This window comes from Pelodiscus sinensis, chromosome 24 (assembly GCF_052426305.1).
Source record: "Pelodiscus sinensis isolate ZL-2025 chromosome 24, ASM5242630v1, whole genome shotgun sequence".
Lineage (NCBI taxonomy): Eukaryota > Metazoa > Chordata > Testudines > Trionychidae > Pelodiscus > Pelodiscus sinensis.
Genome location: NC_143075.1, coordinates 9,950,641 through 9,977,452, shown reverse-complemented (window position 1 = coordinate 9,977,452; position 26,812 = coordinate 9,950,641). Strand labels below are relative to the sequence as shown.

At 47.3% G+C, this 26,812-nt stretch overlaps 1 protein-coding gene across 2 annotated transcripts in view; it reads left to right on the top strand.

Annotated features, from left to right (window-relative positions):
• Positions 1-15,207, top strand: part of SCNN1D (sodium channel epithelial 1 subunit delta) — a 37,026-nt gene extending 21,819 nt beyond the window's left edge. For both annotated transcript variants that reach the window (XM_014575523.4, XM_075906271.2), the window contains 9 exons: positions 1,966-2,069; positions 2,296-2,459; positions 3,220-3,318; positions 4,216-4,333; positions 6,209-6,287; positions 7,795-7,852; positions 9,539-9,594; positions 10,536-10,611; positions 13,133-15,207. In XM_014575523.4, the coding sequence (XP_014431009.3) occupies positions 1,966-2,069; positions 2,296-2,459; positions 3,220-3,318; positions 4,216-4,333; positions 6,209-6,287; positions 7,795-7,852; positions 9,539-9,594; positions 10,536-10,611; positions 13,133-13,546 (1,168 nt within the window). In that variant the 3' untranslated portion in view covers positions 13,547-15,207. The remainder of the gene's footprint in view (positions 1-1,965; positions 2,070-2,295; positions 2,460-3,219; positions 3,319-4,215; positions 4,334-6,208; positions 6,288-7,794; positions 7,853-9,538; positions 9,595-10,535; positions 10,612-13,132) is intronic.
• The last annotated feature ends 11,605 nt before the right edge of the window (positions 15,208-26,812 follow it).

The window sequence follows — 26,812 nt, the reverse complement described above, 5'->3', positions numbered from 1 at the left end:
TCCCTTGTCCATTTTTCCCCTAAGCATGTTCTGCGAAGGCCGGGGTGGGGAACCTCTTTTGGGTCAGGGGCCACCAACCCACAGAAAATTCAGTCGGGGGCCGCATACAAGTGAAAAGAAAAAAAATCCTCACTCGTGGCCCCTGACTGCGGAAAAAGACACTCCCCATAATCCCCTTGCACATCGGAGCTTGGGGGGCACAGCCTAGATTCTGTGTGCTCCAGCCTCACAGTGGGCAGTGGGATGGCTGGAGCACCAGCACGGGCTCCCCAATGCTGGAGGGGACCCTGAGTCTCGCAGGCCGGATCCAGGCAAGCCCGGAGCTACAGTTCTGAGGTTTCCCACCGCAGTGCTAAGTCATTCATGAGGGCACCTTAGTTGCTCTTGTGCTTTGCCTTTGCACACAGTTTACTTAGCCCAAGACATTTGAGTCTTCAGGAGACTACAGTCTTTTGACTCAGGACAGGGCTATTTGAGTGAACTGCAGTGGCATGTGATAGACAGGCGCTCAGACTGCAGGATACACTCTGACACCGAAGAAGCTATGCAGGGTTATCACCGTGTTATCACCATGCCCTTTGTAGTTGATTGGGGTCTCTATAATTCAGTGTTGCTGCACTGGCTGTTCCCTGTGCCTAGCCAAGACTAGATTCCTGTATATGTTTTGTTCCAGTCGTGTCTTAATCGTGAAAAGCAGCCAGGAAATGTTTGCTTAAGTGCTGTTAGAGAAAGTCCTGTGTGCCCAATAAATCACTGGCAGTCAAGGGCTACATTCAGTCTTGAAGTTAATACGTTGACGTGAATTCGGTCTCCGGCAATGAGATAGATGAAATTAACAAAGACGATCCCCCTCGACCTTTTTGACGTATATGGAAAATATGTCTTAGAAAGTTACACTGGGTGAGAGTTGAGTCTGATTATCCTTGGTGTTCAAGGCATCGTGTGGGAGGCTGTCACCTGATATAGTATCAAAGCACAAGAGAAAAGAAGGGGGGAAGTTCGAGAAGCCAAAACCTTTGCTTTAAATTTGAATCTTTGCCTGCACCCTGGACCTTGAAGACAGCGAGCCTCATGCTGCAGTGGGCAAACTGTAGCCCATCGGGGTTCAAAGTGTGGCCTGTAAGACATTTTAGTTACTGTTGCTCACATGCAGGGTTGCCAGATTCTGCTGGTTTTCGTCCGCATCGTTTTTTCCTACCGGTCTTACTAAAGTGACACATACGTAAAGTCAGCGCCCGTGAAGGGAGGTGCATGCTGATTGCACACAGCATTGACTGTGAGAACTGTGCGCTCCCACCACATCCAATCAAAGCACTGCTGTGGTTCAGTGGGCACACTGCACAAATTTTATGTATGCAAGCGCAGTGAGCAAACCTACCCTATCCTAGGAGACCGTCTTGGTTACAACAATCTTGCGGCCCACTGAGATGAAGGACGGCTACTCATACAGCCCACTCACTAGTCCCCATTGTTGGTCTAATGGAGCAGAGACTAGGAAGTCAGGACTCCAGGTTCCACTCCTGTCCTTACCACTCACATCCTATTCAGTTAATCACTCCATGCCTTGCTTTTCCTGTCAGTATAACGGAGATAGTACTTTTCCAGCTTTGTGAAGGCTTGGAGAGCCTCAGATGGCAAGCATTATATAAGTACAAGTATGTTTGATTAATTAGTAGTAGTATAAACAACTCCGAACTAGTTAAGTGTAAGATGGGGATTGGCATGCCCTTGTTACTTACGGCTATCTGTTGGCTAATTGCTAATTAGTTTGAGCAATTTTTTTATATGAAAGTAACATAGGAAGAACATGTTTAGAGAATGTCACTCCTAGATTGTCTCTTCATTCTATGTTTGTGTGCAATGGGCTCTCCAGCCTAGCAGGAGTTTCTAGGCACTGCCACATTACAATAATAATGGGGGGGCATTCAATCATAACTAATAATATTTGAACTCTTTTACTACCAGTGACTACATTCATTTCCACCACCCCGTTTATGGAAGCTGCTACACTTTCAACAAGGATGGGACAGACCTTTTCTGGAAAGCAACAAAACCCGGACTTTCCTATGGTATGTTATTCGGTGAGGGCTGGGGAAAGAAGACGAAGCAAATACCACTCCACAGCAAATGGACCCCCCCCAATCTTTGTACAGCCTGCTAGCAATGCTCACTCTGTAGTACTATGCCGTCTAACGCCCACAGACCCATTGGAGTGCAAGGGATGACATTACTTCCAAGGACTTGCCCTACAGAGTTACAGTTTAAAAAGATACTTACCTTTCCTTGTGTCTCCAGGACTCTCCCTTATCCTGAAAGCAGAGCATAACGATCGCCTCCCCCTGCTGTCTACAGTGGCAGGCGTGCAAGTGATGATCCACAACCACAATCAGACACCGTTCCTCGAGCATGAGGGGTTTGACATCAGACCCGGGATTGTGACTAACATCGGAATCCGACAGGTGGGCAGGCCGTGCTCAGGGGCTCCATTTCCCCTCTGTGTGTTTTCCTTTTCGGATGCCATGTGGGTGGACCACGGGCCTGAGAGCCAGGGACGCCCGAGTTCTACGCTTAACTCTCCCATTAATTTTTGCAAGGTGCTGTGAGAATGTCGGATGGGAATAGTTAGGGAAGGGCAAAGTATTAGTATTGTAACAAACCCTTAACGCAGGGTGTGCAGCCATTTTACTTCCTTTGGCAGGTCACCCTGTAGGGAAGGTGGGTCCCCACTTGCTGACATCATAAATAGGAGCCGTATTAGAAATGCACGGCGCTGACACAAAACGAGCTCGATCGAATCTGGGGAATGTGCAGAAGAAACCGTTTTTGACACCACCTCAGTCATGATGTCCTGTCAGTGCAGCAGGGGCCACCTCTGCCTTCCCAAATCCAGACCATGAGATGCTTTCGAAGGGACCACGACATCTTTTTATTTCCTTCTTTATGTTTTATTATTTAATTTTTGTATTTCTGTGGAGTCCGGATGTTGACCAAGAAATTTAGACCTTGATAGAAAAAATCATTGATTACCCCCGCTCCGTGCCTTTCTTTGCCAGAACACTTGCCTTTCTTTCTGTCTTGCGTGTGTTAGGTTTGAAGCTTTTCAGAGAAGGGACCGGGTGTTGTTCCACATTGGATAGAGTGGCTGCTGCACTTACAGCTCCGTACTAATTTACTTACGTATGCTCCATATTTGTACATGCCTCTATTCTGTATCCGCAGGATGAGGTGCATCGATTGGGTGGGAATTATGGAAAATGCACAACGGATGGAGAAGACGTGGATGTTAAACTCCTGTACAACAGTTCCTACACGCTGCAGGTACTGGCAGAACAGACGGCTGGACTCGTTCAAGCCCAAATGACCCCCCACATGCTTGGTAAAGCAATGAGTTAGAACAGGGGTGGGGAACCTTTTTTGGGTCACTGACCCACAGAAAAATAGGTTGGGGGCCGCACACAAGTGAGAAGCAAAAACAAAACAAAAAAACCCCCAAACCCTCACTGATGTGGCCCCCGAATGAGAAGGAGAAAGACACTCCCCACATTCCCCATGCACCCCAGAGCCTAGGGGGACCCAGGCTAGCAGATTTTGTGTGCTGAAGCCCCACAGGAGACAGCAGGGGGGCTGGAGTGCCAGCATGGGCTCCCCAATGCTGAGGGGGAGGGATCCGCAACCTCTGAGGCTAGATCCAGGCAAGCGGGGCAGGGCAGCATCTGGTCCCTGGGCCTGAGGTTCCCCATTCCTGAGTTAGAGACAATCAGTGCAGTACTAGTACAGTGGCCACCTTTCCAAGAGTAGCATGCACCATGTGGGACAGGACAACTTATTTTATTGAGCGGTGACTCAGAACACCGGAGTTGTACTTCCTTGTAGCATGGCATGGGAAACAGGGTACTGAACTAGATGGATTTCAGCTCTTTTCCCACTGTGGCTATTCTTCTGCCCTTGAATGGTTATTCTATGTGATAAACCCCCATTCTTTGGAAGTCTGCCATATTTATTACATGCCTTTTAAATCTCTCAGTGATAGTTTGCAAGAGCCCACTCCAGGGGTGAATGCATTTGAAATCCTTTCGCCCCCATCTGTCCATGGTAATACCCAGTGTATTCTTGCAAGGCACAGACCTGCAACTCTTCTCCAGGAGCCCCTCGCTGTAAGAAGCAAAGTTTCAGACACAAAGAGCCTCAGACTGACCCAGTGTTCTGCTTTTTCAGGCTTGTTTGCATTCCTGCTTCCAGCACAAAATGGTTGAAATATGCGGCTGCGGATACTATTACTACCCACTGCCTCCCGGCGCCGAATACTGTAACTACAACAAGCATCCTGCCTGGGGTAATGGCACCAGGCATGCAATCGCAGACCTGGCCTGCTACCAATAGTTTTTGCGAGGAAAGGTTTTTCAATACAGGCCTTCTCAGATTACTGCTGGACTACCACGTCCTTGGACTGATACTGTCTAGAGCAGCTATTCTCAATGTCTTTGGCCTGCGGCCCACCCTGTTCAACACAGACCTTTCTGCAGACCACCAGCCAACCACTCATGAAGACACAATGGGTGCAAGACGGGGTGGAAAATATGCTGCTGCTCCCATTGGCCATGATTGTGGCCAATGGGAGCAGCAGGGAAATCCTCCAGGCAAATGGTTTCCTGAGCTGCCATTTCCCCAGCCAGGGGGAGTGGCAGTGCACAGAGCTGCTACCTTCCCCCACAAGCTGGATCCAGCCTGTGAGGCTCACCCCTTCCCCCCACAAGCAGGAAGCTGGTGCTGGCACTGCAACCTCAGGGGGGAGGGGCAGGAGCACCAGTACAGGCTCCCCTCTGCAGCGGGGAAGAGGGGTGAGACTTGAGCCCACAGTCCATCTGCAAGATGATTGTAGGACACTAGTGGGCCATGAACCACACTCTGAGAACCACTGGTCTAGTGTCAGCTGGCAATAGGTAGCCCAATGAGCTAATTCACTGGCCTTTTGCCATAGGAAAATGTTGCTGCTTAAATTACAAAAGTGGTGGTGGTGGGGGGGGGAGGGGGGTAGAATTTACTTCTAGTCTGGGGCTTTACCTGACATTTGTCTTTCAAATGGTCCGGGGACGAGGGGGGTCTCCTTCCCAAAGAGACTTAAAAAGGGCCGGATCCTACCACCTGTTCTTGTGCAGAATCCTGGCAAGGCCCACGAGCCACTCCCATTGCACAAGGACAGCAGGCTATTGACATATCCCGATGCCATGTATTGCCAAAGCCAAACCCATGGCCAAGCTTTTTATTTAGCTTAGAGGTGGGCCATCTGTGGCCCGGGAGCTACATGCAACCCACTGGGGTTCTGTGTGTGGCCCACCAGACGTTTTGTTTACCGTTGCCCACACGCTGCTAGATTCCTCAGGTTTTTGTCTGCTTAGTTATTTTCCTACCCATGTTACTAAAGAGACACATATGTGTAAAGGGATGCATGTGCTAATTACACACAACATTGACGGGGAGAGTCATGTGCTCTCTCTGCATCCAATCACATCGCTGCTGCAGTTCCATCAGCACCCCCCACAAATTCTAGGTAGGAAAGCGCAGTGAGCAAAGCTACCCTCCCACCGGAGGTCATCTAGATTGTGACAGTCTTGCAGCCATGGGGCCACTCCTGCAGCCCGCTCACTAGCCTAGGTTGCCCGTTGCTGATCTATGTGCATGAGCAGCTCAGAGCAATTGGGAATAAGTATGCATCGCTTTAAAAATGTTATTTTATAGCATTGGTGCTTTTGTTAAATCTGACTTTAAAATCAGCTGCTGCCTGAGGGTTTGCTCAGAGAAGAAGTTGCTTTTGGTGGAGAATTTGCCAAAGGTGATTTTCCCATAGCCATGGCAATGCAGCTCCCAGCACCCATGCAGCAGAACGTGTCAAGGGGAAGTCAGGGTTGTATATGACAGTTTGGAAAATCGATCTCTTTCTCTTTTTTCTGGTTGATGTCTCTCCGAGGAACTCGTGCAGTGATTCTTCACATTAAAGTCTTAGCCCTCAGTGGAGAGAGACTCTAACACTCAGGCAAGAATTTATCCAAGCCATCTGCAGCTATTCCCAAGGGGTAGGACAAAGCAGAGCGCACTCCCTCTTTGCAGAGAGGATGCTCTATACCTGGGTGAACCAGACCATCCCAGAGTTGGGAGAGCACATTTCCGAGAGAGGCCGTCTGAATCTGTTCCTTCCCCTTTCCTCCTCCAGGTCACTGCTTCTACCAACTGTACAACAGGCTGGCGGATCACCACCTCAGCTGTTTCAGCAATTGTCCCAAGCCCTGCTGGTGAGTCACTGCTGCGTCCTGCCAAACTCACAGAAGAGGCAGGATGCGGCTTTGAGGCTGGTAGACACCTTGGCAGGTTGTGCTATCCCCAGAATCAGAGACTGTCAGCCGTGATCTGAGCAGTGTTCGCATCTGCACCTCCTCACGAGTTGTGGGCCCTCCACTCTTAGGGTACGTCTAAACTACATGGCTCTGTCGACATAGATTAGTCAGGACGGCAAAGGGAAATGAAGCCGCGATTTAAATAATCGCGGCTTCATTTAAATCAAAATGGCCGCCACACTGTGCCAATCAGCTGATTGTTGGCTCAGCGCAGCAGTCTAGATGGGAATCTGCCAACCCTAGAGCCCATTGTCAACAGAGCCTTTTTGCCTCACGAAACGAGGCTCACAAGATCTGCCGACGAAGGGTTCTGAGGTCGGCAGATTCCCGTCTAGACTGCCGCGCTGAGCCGGCCATCAGCTGATCGGCACAGCGCGGCGGCCATTTTTATTTAAATGAAGCGGCAATTATCTAAATCGTGGCTTCATTTCCCTTTGCTGTCCTGACAAATCTACATGGCTCCGTCGACAGAGCCATGTAGTCTAGACACACCCTTACTGGCATCCGCTGGATCTGAGAGCATGCCTCACTAGGCAGGATCATAGAATCATAGGACTGAGAGAAACCTCGAGAGGTTATCAAGTCCAGTTCCCTGCCATCATGGCAGGACCAAGCATCATTTAGACCATCTCTGGCAGGTGTTTGATTAACCTGCTCTTATAAATCTCCAGTGATGGAGAGTCCACAACCTCCCTAGGCAATTTATTCCAGTGCTTAACCACCGTGACAGTTAGGAATTTTTTCCTAATGTCCAACCTAAACCTCCCTTGCTGCAATTTAAGCCCATTGCTTCTTGTCCTATCATCAGAGCCAAGGAGAACAATTTTTCTCCTTCCTCTTCAGGCTATAGTACAGTAAGATTGGTTTCTGAGGACAGGACTTGGTTTCTGAGGACAGGACAAGGAGTAATGGGCTTAAAGTGCAGCAGGGGAGGTTTAGATTGGACATTAGGAAAAAATTCCTAACTCTCAGGGTGGTCAAATATTGGAATAAATTGCCAAGGGAGGTGGTGGAATCTCCCTCTCTGGAGATATTTAAGAACAGGTTAGATAGACATCTGTCAGGGATGGTGTAGACGGAGCTTGGTCCTGCCTTGAGGGCGGGGGGCTGGACTCGATGACCTCTTGAGGTCCCTTCCAGTCCTATTATTCTATGATTCTAAGATACATCAGCCTAGCATTTTGTTTGCTAAAAGGCCCCGACAAACACTTTGACAAGCCTGAAGAGGCGCTGCCAGGAAATTCCTTGCATTATGGTGTATTTAGCAAACGCATGCTCATGTTCTGGGAGTGTCAAGTGCAAGCCACCAAAAGTGCATGTGGTGAAAGAGTTAAAGCTGCTAAAGCGGTGCTTGCACTCCTTCACATTTATAGCACAGTGACTGATTTTCCTTGTGCCTTCCCAGGGAGTCATGGTACAAGTTGTCTGCCGGGACCGCCAAATGGCCATCAACAAAGTCTCAGGTAGAGTACAGAGTGAATATTGATACACGGTGTTTAGAAATGTTTTCCATGGGTAGCAGACCTGTCTAGGTGGTTGGAATCAAGGATATAAGTGGATTGTGGAGACCCACATGTAAGGACACGGGAGATATTGAGAAGTCTGGTGAAAAGACAAGATAGAAAGTCTGGATTCAAATAAACCAAAATGGCTAATGTGTTTGGGTAGATTGTTTTCAGTTAAGGAACTCTGCTGCGGCTCCAGAGGTCTAGATCCAATTCTAATCCCGCAGCAGACTCCTGGTGTGATCTAGGACACAGCACTAATTTGCTCTGCACCTCAGTTCCCTAGAAAATGGAGTTAATGAAAGTCTACCTCATCGGGGTATTGTGACGGTCAAATCATTAGTGTGTGTGAGAGGCTCAGGTTTCAGAATAGTAGCCATTGAGAATATACATGGCATCTTCCTGTGTCTCATGATCCAATGTCTGTCAGCCATTAGAGACACAGCTCTGGTGATAAGTACAGTAAAACTCCAATAGTCCGGCATCCAATAGTCCGGCACTCCTGATAGTCCAGCATCAAAATGGCAAGAGCCTAGTGAGTGAGCTTTGGCAAAAAATGAGTCACAAGGTAACAGCAGCAGCAGCAGCAGCTGAACTGAGCAAAAAGGGTAAAAAAGGCGTAAAAAAACTAAAACATTACAGTATACTGTATACAGTATGTACAATAAAAAGGGTTAGGAACACTTTATATACAGTATATAATGTATACAGTATATATATAACCAGTTTATAGTACCTCCTGATAGTCTGGCATATCTGATAATCTGGCACCACCTAGGTCCCATAGGTTCCGGATTATCAGAAGTCTACTGTATATATGAAAATGAGCCATATGGACGTACAACTCTATCATACATAGTTGATATCAGTGTGTTTTTGAAAGACCCAATTAGTTTCATTGTTGCCCTCTAAGAATGCTGCCCACATGTATCTGAGATGCTACCATGGGGCTATTTCTTGGTCCTTAGAGGGGATACTGCTATGCTCTTGGCTTTTTTGATGGTGATCACTATATTTAAATCCCTTGCATTCAAAGGTCCTATTAAATCCCCTTTTGGATCTAACAATACTCGTGTTTTCAGAGGTGAAATCTGCCTTACATTAGGTATGCCCCAGGGAGGAAGTTCAATGGCTACCCCCAGAAGGCAGAAGGATTATGGAAAATTATTCAACCTGAGTCATAAAAATGACAACAGTTATTATTTGGTACCTGCTCCAAGCAGCAACAGGCCAGTACATATAAGAACATAAGAACGGCTGTACTGTGTCAGACCAAAGGTCCATCTTGCCCAGTATCCTGTCTGCCAACAGTGGCCAGCACCAAGTGCCCCGGAGAGGGTGGACCGAAGACAATGATCAAGCGATTTGTCTCCTGCCATCGTTCTCCAGCCTCTGACAAACAGAGGCCAGGGACACCATTTCTATCCCCTGGCTAATAGCCTTTTATGGACCTAACCTCCATGAAATTATCTAGCTTCTCTTTAAACTCTGTTATAGTCCTAGCCTTCACAGCCTCCTCTGGCAAGGAGTTCCACAGGTTGACTACACACTGTGTGAAGAAGAACTTTCTTTAATTAGTTTTAAACCTGCTACCCATTAACTTCATTTGGTGTCCTCTAGTAACATAGAAATATTGTGTTGCAGGACTGGATCCTTCCGATTCTGAGTCGTCAGAAGGGTTATAATTCTACTTTCAACAGGTGAGTCATGAAGAGAAGGTATCGGGGCATGGATTTTCACTGAAAGGTACCTAAACTAGGGACAGATCCTGAACTATTTGTCCTCATGGAATTGTAAAGGTCAAAGATGGAAAAAAGACTTGTGAGGACATTCCATCCCTTTTCCCTTTAATTATACACCAGGGCTGTGTCTAGACTGGCAAGTTTTTCTGCTTTGCGGAAAAACTTGCCAGCTGTCTATACTGGCCGCTTGAATTTCTGCAAGAACACTGACGATCTCATGTAAGATTGTCAGTGTTCTTGCGGAAATACTATGCTGCTCCCGTTTGGGCAAAAGGGCCAGTGTAGACAGCTCAGATTTGTTTTACGCAAAAAAACGCCGATCGCGAAAATGGCTTTTGCGGAAAAGCGTCCGTGCCAATCTAGATGCTCTTTTCCACAAATGCTTTTAAAGGAAAACTTTTCCGTTAAAAGCATTTGCGGAAAATCATGCCAGTCTAGACGTAGCCCAGTTGTCCCCTTTATAATCTTTTCTAGTGTTAAAGTCCCAGGTGGTAAAGTTTCCTCCATTTCCCTTGAGACCTCGTCCCCAGAGCTCATGGCCTGCAGCCTGCCAGCCAAACCCCAGTGATACAGGGATTCAATTTGACATCCCAGTTCTGCAAACTAATGGTTTAGACACCAAGCATCGTGGTGCTATGATTTCTGAATGTGCTCCAAAGCCCATTGAAATTGATAGGAAAGACTCCCGCTGATCTGACTGGGGTTTGAATCTGTTTTTTTTATTTTATCTTCCTTTTGTTTAGCCATTTAAATCCATTGCTAGACATCCTTTGGCCCACTGTAAAGGCCTCTTTGTAGGTTTTCTCTGTTGAAAAATATCAAATTTTTGAAGCAAAATTTAGACTTGGTGGAATGTCCTGAAGAGAACCAATCTCTGATTGCCCCCTTCTCTTTTGAAGGAGAGACTTGGCGAAGGTGAATATCTTCTACCAGCAATTGAGCTACAAGTCTGTCGATGAATCTCCTGTGTACACAGTAAGTTGTATTGGATCAATTCATTGTGTTAGTCTTCATTCTTGTTAGGACAAGAAGCAGTGGGCTTAAACTGCACAAGGGAGGTTTAGGTTGGACATTAGGAAAAACTTCCTAACTGTCAGGGTGGTTAAACACTTGAATAAGTTGCCTACGGGGGTTGTGGAATCTCCATCTCTGGAGATACTTAAGAGCAGGTTAGATAGACATCTGTCAGGGATGGTCTAGACCAGGGCTACCTAACATTGAAGCCCTGGGGGCCACAATGATACTTCACAGCACATGCCGAGGGCTGCAACTTAAGTCTGGTTGCATATATATGCAAATAAATGCAAATCGCTTCTGTCACACTGACGAGCATGAATACAAAGATTAAGGCAAGACTGCACAACACACACGCCCCATTTAAGTCAGTTCTGCTGATATTAATAAAAGGCAATATCTACCTGATTTCCACCTATATGACAGCACTTTTAATGAGCAATGTCAGTCCAGGAATTTAACTACTAAAACGCATATCAACAGAAGACCATTATATTGATTACTTTTTTGTTTTGGTTCCCACCTATGGGCCGCATGTTGAGCCCTGTGTAAACCCCAACCACACTGCAGGCCACAAACAAACAGGCCACGGGCCGCGTGTTGAGTAGCCCTGGTCTAGATGGTGGTTGGTCCTGCTGTGAGGGCAGGGGACTGGACTTGATGACCTCTCAAGGTCCCTTCCAGTTCTAATGTTCTATCATTCTATGATTCCATGATTCCAGAGTCTAACATCGGAAGCTTTTGAGGGAAGATGCAAACAGATGGGGTTAAATAAAATCAAAAGATATTTCGCAAACACACAGTACTACACTAACTTTGTTCCCAATCAACATCTAGCCTGTGATTAGTGTTTACAGGGAAAGCCTTGTTTAATAAGCCTTTTGCCATCAAAGAATGGACACATAAAGAGAGAGGCTGCCACATACTCAGGTTGGGGTGGAAAACTCTGGCACTCCCCACTGTGCATGGACTTTCAGGATCCAAGCCAGAGGGTTTGCACTGTGGGCAGGTACAGACATTGCAATAGGCTTAGTTGTCTAGGGGAGAGACCCACACTGAGACTTGTGTGTTACAACTCCCGCTGCATTTGGACACATTTTGGAAAATGTTAGGGTCAAAAGCAAAGTGCTGCAGTGCCCAAGGTAATCAGAAATCAGGTGTGGAGTCTTTAACCTCTAGCTCACTGGTCTCAAGCTGACGTGGGTAGACAGAGACTGGAACCTCTTAGCATCTGCTTGTGCATCATCTTTTGTGAAATGGATTAATGTTCTGTATCCAGCCCCTGGACAGAGAACTTCCTCCAGAAAATAAAATGAGAGTACATTTAAGGAAGCCTGCATCTCTCCTGCCAGTGCTGTATTTGGCCCTTTGGATTTCATTCCCTGGGGCAAATAATCTTTTTTCCCCCTCTTCCCCCAATTTAAAGAACATAAGAACGGCCATACTGGGTCAGAGCAGATGTCCATCTAGCCCAGTATCCTGTCTTCTAGCATTGGCCAATGCCAGATGCCACAGAGGGAATGAACAGAACAGGGAATCATCAAGTGATCCCTCCCCTGGCACCCATTCCCAGCTTCCCAGAGACTAGGGACACCATTCCTACCCATCCTGGCTAATATCCATTGATGGAACTATCCCCCAATTTATCTAGCTCTTTTCTGAACCTTGGTAAAGTTGTGATCTTCACAACATCCTCTGGCAAGGAGTTCCACAGGTTGTGCATTGCATGAATAAATATTTTCTTTTGTTTTTTTTTTTAAACCTGCAACCTATTATTTTCATTTGGTGACCCCTAGTTCTTGTGTTATCAGAACAATTAAATACATTTTCCTTATATATTTTCTCCATGCCTATTATGATTTTATAGACCTCTATCGTATCTCCCCTCGATCTCTTCTTTTCTAAACTGTAAAGTCGCAGTCTTATTAATCTCTCAGATGGCAGCCATTCCAAACCCCTAATCATTTTTGTGGCCCTTTTTCTGAACTTTTTCTGATGCCAAGGTACCTTTTTGAGATGAGACAATGACATCTGCACACAGTATTCCAGAAGAAAACTAAGGCCACATCTTCATTTGCTGCGCGGGAGATAAATCTTCTGGCATTCGATATAGCGGGTCTAGTGAAGACCTGCTAAATCGAACTCTGAGGACAGCTCCAATCGGCACTGGTACTTCTCACAGTCACAAGGAGCCAAGGGAAGCCAATAGGAGCATTTGCTCCCATGGGCCTCCCACTGTGAAGACAGTGCCAAGCTTTGCTTAATGTAAGCTGATTCCAGCTATGTGTTTTATGTAGCTGGAGTTGCGAACCTTAAGCTGAGCTCCCAGCTCTATTGTAGACCTGGTCTTATGTGTGAAATGCTGAGTTGTCCTACCTCTATCTAATCACCTGTTGGTGAAATGCGAGAGGTTCCTATTTCGTGAGCTGCGCCGTGTATCTCGTCAATGTAACCATTCAATCCTTCTATATCCCATTCACAGGTGAATCTGCTCTTGTCCAATATGGGAAGTCAGTGGAGTCTGTGGTTTGGGTCCTCCGTGTTGTCTGTGGTCGAAATGTTTGAGTTGCTCTTGGATATAATGGTCTTGTCGCTCATACTCTGCTATCGACGGTTGAAGGCAAAGAAGACGCTGACAATGAGTCTGCCCCCAACCATCTCCAGTGTAAATTTGACTCTAGAGAATTATCGATCCACACAGGAGGACCTTGCTGACGATCCAAATCGTGTCCAGGCTAACCAGAATGGGGGGGCCATCGCCAAACACAAAAATGGCGACCTGCCTTACCACTCAATTTGTAACAAAATGCAGACACCAGAACTGACGCCACCTGTTGTGCTTAATAGGGTCAGGCATATCAGGGATCAGTGTGTGACAATAGACCCAAGCAGCTAATGCCACGGGTGTGGAACCGAAAGGCATAGGTAAAGATTATGGGATGTATTCCGTAGACATGGCTGTAGAAGCCCACAGACACGCAGGATACATTTCTGCCTGCCACATCTCTGGTGGCAGCTAAGTAATCTGACCAGTGTGCTGGTCTCAGGAATCGTGCAATGCCTGACACAAATCAGAAGTGTTTTTCTTTGGATTAGACTCTGAGTGTCTCTGGCCATTGCCCAGTCCTCGTAAAAGTCTCGAGTAAGCTCTCCTGAACAAACCAGATCTGACTGTACCTCTCCTGGCTTCAGACAGGCCTGTCAGCATTTCGTAACTGGACTTGAGTTAAAAGTTAACCTACCCATAAATAAAGTGTTTCCAGTCAACATTTTTCAAGCATACATTCTAACGGTTAACACCACTTTGAGACAGGAAAGGATGTGATAACACCAGGCTGCTGTAATCCTAACCTCACTTCCCACCCTTCTCTCCTTTCGCATCCTGCCAGGGGAGCCAACAGCCTCTGCAGGTCCCTGAGCAAGGGTGGGGGCAGCTCTGTGCTCCTCGAAGGGTCAGAGACTCAGGCAGAAGGGATGGGGCTAGGGAAGCCAGCCCTATGCATTTGCCCAAGCGCAGCACAACCCCCAGGCCTCAGAGCCCCCCAGAGTCCCCTTTGCCCCTCTTCCCCCATCATTGGGCCTGCATGCTGCTGTTAAATTGTGAGCATGGCACATGGAAATCCAGGACAGGGCCACGATTCGGCTGAACCAAGATTCTTTCAAGTGGGGTTCAGTTTTATTGGGAGGGTTTGGAACACAGGAGGGCATAACATTTTTTCTTGTAACATTTTTTACTGCAGTATGTCTCTATTATAAAGAGATACTAGAAGATTTACCCGGCCTTGCTCAGTTCCTTCAGGGTAGCGGACTGAGGATGAGGGGGGTGCAGGAGTCAGGATTGGGGGGAGAGGAGAGGCTCAGGGCAGAAAGTGCAGGAGTCAGAGCAGGGATTTGGGGGCTCAGGGCAGAGGGTGCTGGAGTAAGGGCAGGGGGCTAGGAGGTGTGGGACGGTTTGGGGAAGGAGGTGGGGGCTCAGGGCCATGGGTGAGCCCATCCACCCACTGGCTGCTCTCCTGGCCCAGGGCAGTTGGGGCTGTGCTGGCTGGCCAGTGGCTGCTCCCAGGGGCAGATTGGGGCTGGGTCACTTGCTGCCCCCTATGGTCATTCGTGAGCACACCTCTCCCTGTTACCACATCTCTCCCTTTCTGTTTGATGAGAAACAGTTGCGTTCCAGACATATCCCATCATCCTGGTACAATCAAACCCTGACCATGCTTTAAGTTACAGCAAGAGGAAGTCTTAGCTCTTACCATTTAGGAGGAGTTCTTGAACTGACAGACTCATGGATAAACGAATGCACAGACAGACAGATGTACAGACTCTCTCAAATACATAATAGATTATACAGCCTTAATGCTAATGTTTGACAAGAATCTATGTGTCAATACAAAGGAATATAGTCTTATTTTTAATGTTGATATTTGGAAAAGTATCTTTCACTTGGCTCCAGTTGTTAGTCTTGATTTCTATTGAAAACGAGAATGAACAAGGAACTAACGTGTCTTGCACTGATGTGTTTTGTAACTTTTTAAATAAATAAAATGCTCTGGATTCAGAGGGTGACTCGCTTGTTCCTTCAATTAATGTGAGATTTCCCCCTGCCTCTGAAGTGAAACTGAAACACACAGAGTGGTTCTCGCATTGCAATAGGTAATTTCCCATTCAGGTACTCTCGCCTTTTCATCACTGTTGGAGGTGAGCCACATCCATTCTGATTTAATTAGCACTGATGTCATACGCCCATCTTCCTTCCTTCCTTCAGTATCTGAGGCTGTGCCTACACTACAGAGAAAAGATACTTCCAGTATCCCAGAAAAACTCTGTAGTCCAGATGTACACTGAGTAAGTGAGTTGTAGCACATGAAAGTTTATGCCCTAATACCCTAATAAATTTGTTCATCTGTAAAGTGCCATTGGATTCCTAGGCTATGTCTACACAACAATATTATTTTGAAATGACAGTCCACGTCTACACAAGCCAGCAGTTATTTCGACATAATGTCAAACTACTGTCAAGCTGGAGGACTTCTTACTCTGACATTTTATGAGGAGTACAGGAAGTCAGAGGAAGAGTGCCCCTTTTCAAAATAAGTGCTGTATAGACAGCACCAAAACTCGGAAAAAGCTATTTCGAAATAAGCTACACAATTGATGTAGTTCAATTTCCGTAGCTTATTTCGAGTTAAGCCCTGCTGTGTAGTCACGCCCCTTGTTATTTTTGCTGCAACAGACTAACATGGCTACCTCTCTGAAACCTGAAAATAGCTCGTACATTTTCCTGCTTTCACTCTCACTTCAGTAAATGCATCTATATTCTCCCCTGAAACGTTAGGGCCTGATCCCATATTTGTCAACGAATTTAAGTCCTTGTCTGCTTCTTGCAGTACATAGACACCATTTGAAAATCTTGGCACTCGGTCTCTGCAGCACCGCTCCCCAGATCTGTCCCAGAAAATGGCAGGATGTTATGTTTTTCCATTAACAAGGAGCATCCACGGGGAGAGTCTAGAGTATGCATTTCCTCCACAGCAGCTGGTCGCAGTAGGATCCAAAATGGCAGCTGCTTTCTGTTCATAACAGATACACACTGTATATCTCAACCCTAGACAGGATGTCTTCCTCTTCCTTTAGTGCAGGGCTACTCAACACGCGGCCCATGGCCTATTTGTTTGCGGCCCACAGTGCGGTTTGGGTTGATGCAGTTGCTTAACTTGTGGCCCATGGGTGGGAGCCAAAACAAAAAAGGAGTCAATATAATGGTCTTCTGTTGATATGCGTTTTAGTAGTTAAATTCCTGGACTGTCATTGCTCATTAAAAGTGCTGTCATATCAGTTGAAGTCAGGTAAATATTGCCTTTTATTAATATCAGCAGAACTGACTTAAATGAGTTCTGCTGTGGCCAAAAATGCCCTGGTAAATACCAGCTGCAGTGATGTGATCCTGGGGCTTTGAAATAACTAGAGATGGCCCCAGCTGGCAGGTTCAGATCAAGTCAAGGGTTTTTGGGACCCAGCCTTTTGTCTGGGCCCCCCTCTCATAATTAACTAGAGCACCGAAGAGCAGCATGAGCCAATGATTTTGTTACCCGCACAAATTTCTCTATCCCTTCCACTGTAGGGACACACATCTTTACCCAGTTCCTAGGGCTCAAGGTGCAACCCTGTTAATTTACACTCCCGCCCTTACCCAATTCCTAGGGCTCAGGGCGCATCTTCCTGCGGGTTGGCAGGACCTTTAGCCACTGAAAGAGCCTCACACAGTAATAGCCTTCTCCTCTATTTATTGACAATTCCCAAACAAGCAGAATACACATGCTAAGCACACGGTGTCGTGCTCACCAATCCTGATAAAGGCAGGCAGACTTCCCCTGTTGGCCAGGCAAGGTCAGTCTCTCTGGATCTTAGCTGCTTCATGTCACGGTTGTGCAGGAGAGTCCTGGCAACACTTATCTTAGGCTGGGTCTTGGAGGTGAGTTCTTCTTCTTGGTGTTCCTTGTCTCCCTTTGGTCTTCTTTCAGCCTTTTGCTTCCTTCCTTCTGCTTCTGTTACTTCCGATCTTATTTTTTTTCTCCTTCTTGGACCCCAATTTATATAATGAAACCTGAATCTTGCTTAGCTATACCTAAACCAATTATTTTAGTATAATTTTACTAACCAATCATAACAAAATGACCTAACCAATCATATCCCACCACCTTAATTGATTTATACCTAGCAAAATTAATCATACAAAAGACAGAAACAGTTACAAACCAGACAGAAATCACACAGTCAAACATTAGGAAAGTGTAATGACAATGATCATAGAATGAGGATTCCACAACCTCAAGTATTGATAAGCAGTTTCTTGCAAGACAGAATGGTGTTACTTGAGTTTTCTTTACCCATCTTGAGATCTGTTTCTTTATCTGGTGACAGGTGGGGGAGCTATCAGGACAAAGTCCCCTCCTCGCAGCCTGGTGTGATACTTTTTAATACAATTTAGATGGAATTGTGAGTATGTGACTCCAGGCCTTACAGTAATGGCTGCTGCTCTTCAGTTTGGGGGCAGAAGGCAGCTTTGGTTACGGCCTAGCACAGGCCTTCCAACATGGCTACAGAAAAGCCATATTGTTACAGCTCTGCTAGAACCTGTCAGCATGCTAAGAGACATGTTGTGCCACGGTGATGAACAGAGCGCTGGCCCTCAGGACTCAGGAGTTCCGATATTGCCTCATTGGGCAGCAAGTCGCTTAATCATGCTGTGTCAGCCTTTCCCTCAGTCTGTAGGAATGGGGAACATGAACCTCTGGTTGCCTCACTGGGATGCTAGGAGGATTAATCAGTTCATGTTTGTAGAGCACTTTGAATAAAATCTTGGGTCAGTTCCAATATTATTCACAATAGACATGGCAGTACATTGCTGCCCATTAATGTGAACTCCTAACCCCATACAGTCAGGCTTGGAAGGATTCAGGAGGCAGGGTTATTGGTGAATGCCGATGTAGTAGAGTTTGACTCGCTGCCACAACACCTGGGTCACACTGGGAATTTGCTAGTGTCTCACCTGTCACTCCGCTAGCTCTCCTTTGACCCACACCACTCTCAGAACAGTGGCGTCTTCTTCGGCACACTGCCTGCCAGCAGTGCCCACTACTCCAGTCTCTCGCCCCCTTCCGAGGATATCATAGAATCACAGAAGACTAGAACTGGAAGGGACCTCGAGAGGTCATCAAGTCCACGGCAGGACCAAGCACCATCTACATCATCCCTGACAGAAATTTATCTAACCCACTCTTAAATATCTTCAGTGATAGAGATTCCACAACTTCCCTAGGCAATTTATTCCAGGGTTTAACTACCCTAACAGGGAGATTTTCCTAATGTCCAACCCAAACCTCCCTTGCTGCAATTTAAGCCCATTGCCTCCTGTCCTATCATCAGAGATTAAGGAGACCAATTTTTCTCCCTCCTTCTTGTAACATCCTTTTAGATACTTGACAGTTATGTCCCCTCTCAGTCTTCTCTTTTCTGAACTAAACAAACCCAATTCTTTCAGCCTTCTCTTGTAAGTCATGCTTTCTAGACCTTTAATCATTTTTGTTGCTCTTCTCTGGTCCGTCTCCAATTTCTCCACATCTTTCCTGAAATGTGGTGCCCAGGACTGGAAACAATGCTCTAGCTGAGGCCTAATCAGCGTAGAGTAGAGCAGAAGAATGACTTCTTGTGTCTTGCTCACAACACTCCTGTTAATGTGTCCCTGAATGCTGCTTGCTTGTTTTTGCAACAGTGTCACATTGTTGACTCGTATTTAGCTGGTGGTCCGCTATGACCCCCAGATCCCTTTTTGCAGTACTCCTTCCTAGACAGTCACTTCCCATTTTATCAGCTCTAATCAATCTTTACACCTGCTACCGTAACTAACTGCAACTCCAAAATCTAGCCCAGGGATGAGGAACCTTTTTTGGGGTGGGGCCACTGACACAGAAAAATCAGTTGGGGACCGGAGGTGGCGGGGGAGGGGAGCTGGAGTTCCAGCGCAGGCTCCCCAATGCTGGGGGAGCCCTAAGCTTCAGGGTCCAGATCCAGGCAACCCAGGGGCCACATCCAGCCTATAGGCCTTAGGCTCCCCACCCCTGATCTAGCCCCCTGTCTCAGGGGCATGCTTCAGTCTGTATAGTCTGTATACTCCTTGGTAGCAAGGTGCAGTGTAAAAGGAAACTATTCGGGGTCCTGGCACAGGGACCCTCTGGCCATCTCCTGCCCTCCATCTCTTGCCTTCCTTCTTTCCCCCTTGACTGTTTCCTTGGGCCACTTCTCGTTTCCCTGGGCCACTTCCCTGTGACCCTTGCACCCTTCTGGCTCTTGAATCAAGGCAACAGCCTGGCAGGTTTCAGGTTGGAGCCTCTCTCCTGCTCCCTTGAGCCTGCCCAGCTCTGATCTCTCCAAGTGTTTCTTCCTCACTGGGAACCAGTCCTGCACCCTCCCTCATAAGGACCCAACTCCCCTCTGCTCTGCTGAGCAGCTCCTTGTAACAGGACTGCCGCAGCAAGCAGCCCTCTGATTGTCTCTTTCTGATTAGCTGGGGCTCTGTGCAAGCTCCCTCCAGCCTGCTTTAACCCCTTCTGGCCAAAGTGGGGGCAGTGGCCCCATTACAGTTAGTTTCCCTGTACACTCAAAAGCCAACAAAAATCTGTCTATTAATACAAAATTTACAGCTAGGTAAGGTAAGAAAAACGCTACTTGGGAACCTGTTAGTGTTTGATTTAAGTATAATTACCTTGTATGTTTTAATATGTTGAAATTGTGAGTGTTAAGAGTTATAAAACGTTACCTTTTTGAATCTCAACATCTATGCTCCCTGAATAAGTATTGTCTCACCCCAATTGTCTGACTCCTCCCATAATTTCCCACCGCTGAGAACATTCAGACTGGTAAACATTGAAGAAAAAACTTAAAACACATCATTTTTTAGAACTGTGAAAATTTAACAATACAATGAAAAAAATAAATTTAATTCTCTCAGATCTACATATAGGGATCTTGTGGGACTTTTCCCCTCTGGGAGCCCTGATTTGGATACTGGATTAGATCAGAAGTGAAAATTATTTGAGTGGTTTGGGCCTAGTCTAAGTGTAAAAACTGGCTGCAGTGATATAGTGTAACGGACATTCTCTGCTCAAGGAGGAGCCAGGACTGGAATAGAGTAATATAGGCAAGCATTGCAGTGCAGTGCATTGGTAGTGCTGTGTTGTGTCTCAGCACTGGAATAACAGGGAGGTTGCAAGTCAGGACAGAGAAGCAGGACAGGACAGGACAGAGAAGCAGGACAGGACAGGACAGGACAGGACAGGACAGGACGAGAGAGAGAGAGAGAGAGGGATGGGTTCGTTCAAAACTGGAATACCCAGGGGTGTTGCAGGTCAGAACTAAGGTGTGCTTGCCAAGAGGTATGTGAGTCTGTGTGCAGAAGTGTGTTGCAGATCAGGAAAGAAGTATATTGGCAGTGCCAAACTGGAGGTTGAGGGAAGGGTGGAGTTGCTGTCTGGCAGTAGAAGGACGCTGGCAGTGTGGTGGTAGTGTCGCAGGGCACAGATATGGGGCAGGTGGTGGAATTTTGTGTGGCGCCTGGCTCTGGGTGGTACCGTAAATATGGGGATTTTGATACCTACTTTCGCAAGCACCAAAATTCATCTCACAATCTTGGAGAGAATTAAAAAAAGAAGTTTTAAAACCAGTGTAAACCCGAGGATGCATGGTTGCCTAACCTGTATTCCACAAAGCCAGCCTACAGCAGCCATTTACACACCTCTGTAGGGCTGGGCCACTGCCATCTCATTACAGAATGTTCTCGAAATCAGCTGGAGTTGAGAAATGAGTCATGCCGATGTTCTGTTCAGGTTTACACGCCTCTGAGCTCACCGTCAGACCCTCCATTCCATGCAAAGTTCCTTTGCCCATTCCATGTTAGCTGGAAACATGCGACGGGGCAAAAAGAGTGAATTTCAAGTGCTTTCCACTGAGCTCTCCCGAAGCATTAGGTGTTTGGCTACTCTTGGGGTATGTCTACACTGCACCCCAAACCCCGGCTCTTATTCAGATAGGAGCCTGAACCCACCTTCTGTCCACAGACAACTCTAGTTAACAAGCACTTGGGGCCAGGTTTGGTCAAAGACCAGGTCTTCCTGTGACAAGAGTCCAAGCAGTGTGCAGGCAGGGCAAGCCATAGACCCAAGTCAGAAAGTCTTAGGCTGTGTCCAGACTCCATGCCTCCGTCGACGGAGGCATGTAGATTAGCCAGATCGGAAGAGGGAAATGAAGCCGCGATTAAAATAATCGCGGCTTCATTTAAATTTAAATGGCTGCCCCGATCTGCCGATCAGCTGTTTGTCGGCAGATCGGGAGAGTCTGGACGCGATGCCCCGACAAAGAAGCCTTTCTTCATCGACACAGGTAAGCCTCGTGAAACCAGGCTTACCTGTGTCGATGAAGAAAGGCTTCTTTGTCGGGGCATCGCGTCCAGACTCTCCCGATCTGCCGACAAACAGCTGATCGACAGATCGGGGCAGCCATTTAAATTTAAATGAAGCCGCGATTATTTTAATCGCGGCTTCATTTCCCTCTTCCGATCTGGCTAATCTACATGCCTCCGTCGACGGAGGCATGGAGTCTGGACACAGCCTTAATGGGGCATTACATCAGGGTTACATTACCCTAACCCTAACCCATCATGTTGCTGTGAGACTTGGGTCCAACCAAGGTCAGTCTGGGTTCACAATTCACGTGGCTGTCAATGTTGGCAAGGACAGCCAATGCTGTATTGCAAAAATACAGGACTGTTTTCTTGGCACCCTAGTGCAGAAGAGCCCCCTAGGTCCCCTTTAATGCCTACTGTACCCCCAGGAGTGGGGGATATGAAGCACATGGCAGTTGAAGAAACCTTCCACTCCCTGCAACAGCCAGGCGGTCTTGGCTGTCGGGTCCCAGCTCCGGGAATGAACAGGGCAGTGCTGAAGGACCAGGGTTGGGAAGGGAGTAAAACGATGCACCCAGGAATGCTGGCCCCTTGCTCATACCAGCCCTTGAGCGTGGCCCCATCTGCTTTCCCTGTGCAGGCTCTGTCTGGCAGTGCAGGTAGACAGGACTGCATGCTGAAGAGGGTCGCAAAGCGCCGTGGTAGTTAACCACCCTTAGCCATGGTGGGAGCTGTTCTCTCTGAACTGATAGGGCAGATTCACTCCTTAGGGTTATGAGGAGAGGGGAGCCAGCGCTGCCAATGGGCTGCCAAGGGATTGGCTGTGGGTGAAAAGGGACAAAGACAGTGAACTGATGGGGGATGGGGGCAGGCGTGAGGGAGTGAAAATAGGAGGCCGATTATTTCCTTCCTGCCGCCAGGTGGAGCGGCTGAGAGGGAAACACATTTTTAATTCTGGCCCAAGACAACAGAAGGGGTTAGATCACCCTAGTGCCATGATTGTGAGGTGCAGCCACTCCCAGAGTGCCTGTGCTGCATGGTGGGGGCTGTGCCTGGCTACTGTGTACTAGTCACAGGGGCCCGCTCATTCCTGGCCTCACCATCTTGCGTCGCAGCTGAGTCAGGGCCAGGACTCCTGAGGGACCAGCTGGGAATGTCCCAGGAGGCCTCCTCCTCCCACTGGAGCTGCTGCAATTGACAGCAAGAAGCACCCAACAGGTTCCCCAATCACGAAACCTCCCTCTTGTCAGAGCCCCAGCAGCTCGGCATCTTTTATCCCCGGAGGTGCTCTGACGCAGGCTGTTTCAAAGGGCAGGGTACCCAGGGCTGCTCCCTGTGAAGTGCTGCTTCAGTAGAGGCTACACTAATTGCATTAAGTAGTCATTAGGAATCTCCTAAAAGCATAGCCTCACTGGCTTGGAATCCAGAGCTCAGCTGGAGCATGAGGCCTCTTTCCTCTTTCGGTCAGGCCTCAGAAACGTCATTCCTTTAATCCAGCGATGGCAACCTAGGCTAGTGAGTGGGCTGCATGAGTAGACCTCCTCCATCTCAGTGGGCTGCAAGATTGTCGGAACCAAGACGGTCTCCCAGGAGACCTGTGATTGTGGGCCTAGAATGTGCGGGTTGTGCAGATTGAGCTGTAGCAGCGCTTTGATTGGCTGCAGAGGGAGCACACGGCTCTCCCCGTCAATGTGGTGTGCAGTCAGCACCCACCTCACTTCCTGTTACGTGTGTGTCACTTTAGTAACACTGGTAGGCAAATAACTACACAGCAAGAAACCTGTGGAATCTGGGAGCTCTGCACATGAGCAACGATAAAGAAAATGTCTCGCAGGCCACACGTAGAACCTCGATGGTCCACATGTAGCCCACAGGGTGCAAGCTGCCCACCACTGCTTTAATTGCTGGGTCTCTACGTCAGGCTCCATCGTGTTCACAATGGTCCGTGTGGGCTAGACACCTACAGAAAAAAGCAGATGATTGCACAACTTCCAACCCTTCAGGTCCGGACTGGCTTGGAGGATGAATGTAGGTGATTAAGTGCTATGGAGCAAGAGGCCCTGAAGCAAACAGGCTTCATCTTCTCCTGTCACTTCCAGTGACCTATATAATCATAGTATCATAAGACTGGAAGGAACCTTGAAAGGACATCAAGTCCAGTCCCCTGCCCTCGTAGCAGGACCAAGCACTATCTGAACCATCCCCAATGACTGTAGTTGGTCAAGAGCTTTTGACTGTGGTGTAGGAGGTCACTGCATTACAAATGAGATGTCAGAGACCCCTAGCAGCACACTAGGGAGCCAGACGCATTACCAAGTGTTGGGAGCCAGGTGATGGAGAGAGCTGACAGCTGATTTAAGAGGGAAATGACTAGAGCTCTGGGACTGCAATACTCCATTGTTCAAACAAGCGCGATCTTCAGTGAAATTCCTTCCAAGAACTTATTCCAATCATAATAACAACCCTTTTAATCAATGCTTTCTTATATAGCACATTGTGTTGTCAAAGCACTCATGATGAATTGTCACAAAGTCCCTGGCAGGAAGTATAAAAATTCCCCTCCTTTTGAAGAGAGGGAAACTGAGGCCAGGTCTACACTGAAAGGGAACATTGAATCAAGATAGGCAATTCCTGCTATGTTAATTACAAGTTAATTAGAATCATGGGGTGATTCTAGGATTGCTTCCAACTGCCTCTTCTTCCATTTTGTCTGAATGGTTTTGAGTTTCCCTACTGTCCCCACAGCTGGTACCCTCTGAGTTTGATTTAGCAAGTCTTAACTAGACTCACTAAATCAAACTCTGGAAGATCAATCATGGCAGTGTCAATCTTCCATTTAGTGAAGACCTGGCCTAAATGAGTGATTTGCCTAAAATTGCCCTCAGCAACTCAGAGCTAGGATCAGATCTCAGACTTCTGAGCCAGACACTAGGCAATGCTGCCTCTCATTATTGCTGAAGGTTATCAGTAATCTCACAGGGTAGGCCCTAATGTAATTACCATTGGAATCTGCGCTTCAGATTAGGAGACAGAAATTACTTTACATTAACCCTGCAGGTACGCTGCATGTTTAGGGATGATGCTTTGCATTTCTACACCACCTACCATCCAGCAGTCTTAAAGTGGTTTATTAAAAAAATGGAATTAAACCTCACCACCTTCTCTATGCTGTGTAGATGTTACTTTTTTTCTAATGGAAAACAAGAGGTGACCCGGCTTGCAAAGGACGCATGGCCCTGTAAGAGGCAAGCAGCAGGAGAGTACACAGGGTATGGCTTGACACCAAGATGACGAGCATGTTAGAAATAATAGCTAGAAATGTGTCTTGCATATATCAGGAGTACACCAAATTGCCCAATGGAAAATCTCATATCCAAACACCTGGAACGTCAGCGGTGTTCATAAGCCAGATTGTACCTGAATGCAGCAATGAGGACTCTGCTTAAAGGGGTTTTCCCCTGTTTCCAAATCTCAGCTGTAATTGACGAGCGAAAATAAACCCATTTGCTCAATGGACTCTTGTTCCGTAATGCTTAATCACCTACATTCCCCCTTGAGCCAGGCGCGGCCTTTACAGCTTGGAATTTGTCCCTGTGGGTGCGTCTTCTGTAGCTCTAAAGCCCACAATGGACAATGATCTCATCAGAGAAATACATGGCAATGCTGTTCCGTTTCTATTGTCCTTTATGTACCTTCCAGACAGTGATCATCTCTCAGACAGAATGGAAGAAGAGACAGGTGGAAGCAACCCTAGAAACACCCTATGTCTGATCATTATCTAACTATCCCCTCAAGACCAAAGTCACTGATCTGGGTGTGTCAGTGGGTGAGAGGGAAGGCTATCCATTTGATGCAGGAGTTGAAAGCCTACAGCAGCCTTTTCTTTAAAAGGAATTTATGCTTTTATGCAATTCTGCTAAAGCTACTGCAGAAGTGCAGGAAAGACCCATTAGAAACAGTCCTGGAGGAATGGAGTGGTCCAAAAGCCCCAAACTTCACACCTCAGGCTCCCCTCCACTTTTGATATAATGACTGGAATTTAAGGCCAGAGTTGAATGAGATGCATAGAGCTGTGGGATGGAAGGGTGTTAGTATGGGAGAATTGTTCATGTTTGTGCCTCTAATAAACTGCTGCATTTCTAGTGTCTCTACTTGGTTAAGTGAGTGTTGAGTAAGTGCCACATTTGTTGTAGCTGTGTTGGTCTCCAGACATGAGACAAAGAAGGTGAGGTATTGTCTTTGATGGGACCAACTTCTGTGAGCAGAAGGGACAAGCTTTCAAGGGTCGCTGTGCTCTTTCTGAGGTGAGGAAGAGCCAGCATATCAAAGCAAAATATGAGGTAGGGCCAATTGCTAAACATAAGGGATTTTACCTTGTGTAGGAGACCACTTAAAATGAATATCACCCCTTATGCTTCACAATCTGTTCCACCTCGTATTTTACCCTGGATGCTCTGGTGACTTTCTCCAGACCCAAGGAAGAGCTCGGTCACATTAAAAAATGTGTCCCTTCTACCAACAGTGGTTGGTCTACTAAGAGCCTCGCCCACCTGCATTCTCTCACCTTTGTTTCTGTCATGACACTGAATAAGAGAAAATTGTGTTGAACAGGTCAAAACCAGCTCACCTCAGAAGGCACATAAATTGTTGCCTGTTCAGTAACCTGCCTCTGATGACCTTGTGGTCTTTGTCCAGCCATTGACATTATTGCACATAGTAGCCCCAGCCTAGGCCAGGACCATATTGTGCTTGATTAGTGGATCTCAACCTTGTGAGATCAACCAGGGTGGCCAAGAGATTTCACTGGGCCCTGGGCAAAGTGCGGGACCTTGGGTGGAAGGGGCAGGGCTAGGGACTAGCCTCCTCCAGCCAGCTCTTCAGAGTTTCCCAGTGCATGCCACCTGAGGCTCCAGCAGCAATTTAAAAGGTCCATGGCTCTGGCCATTTCCGGGCCCTTTTAAATTGCTGGGCCTTACGGCAAATGCCCCCTTGGCCCCACCCTATCATCAGGCCTTGTCAGGACACAGCTGCAGCCCCTGTGGCATCCTCAGGCAGTACTGGATGCAGCGTACAATACGTATGTATCTACCCACTGGGCTAGACTCTGTACAAACTCAGAGCAGACACTTCCTTCACAAGAGCGCTTATAGCAGGGAGAGGGCAATGAAAAGGTGGTGATTCACCAGGGTTAGCCCTGGTAGGCCACTA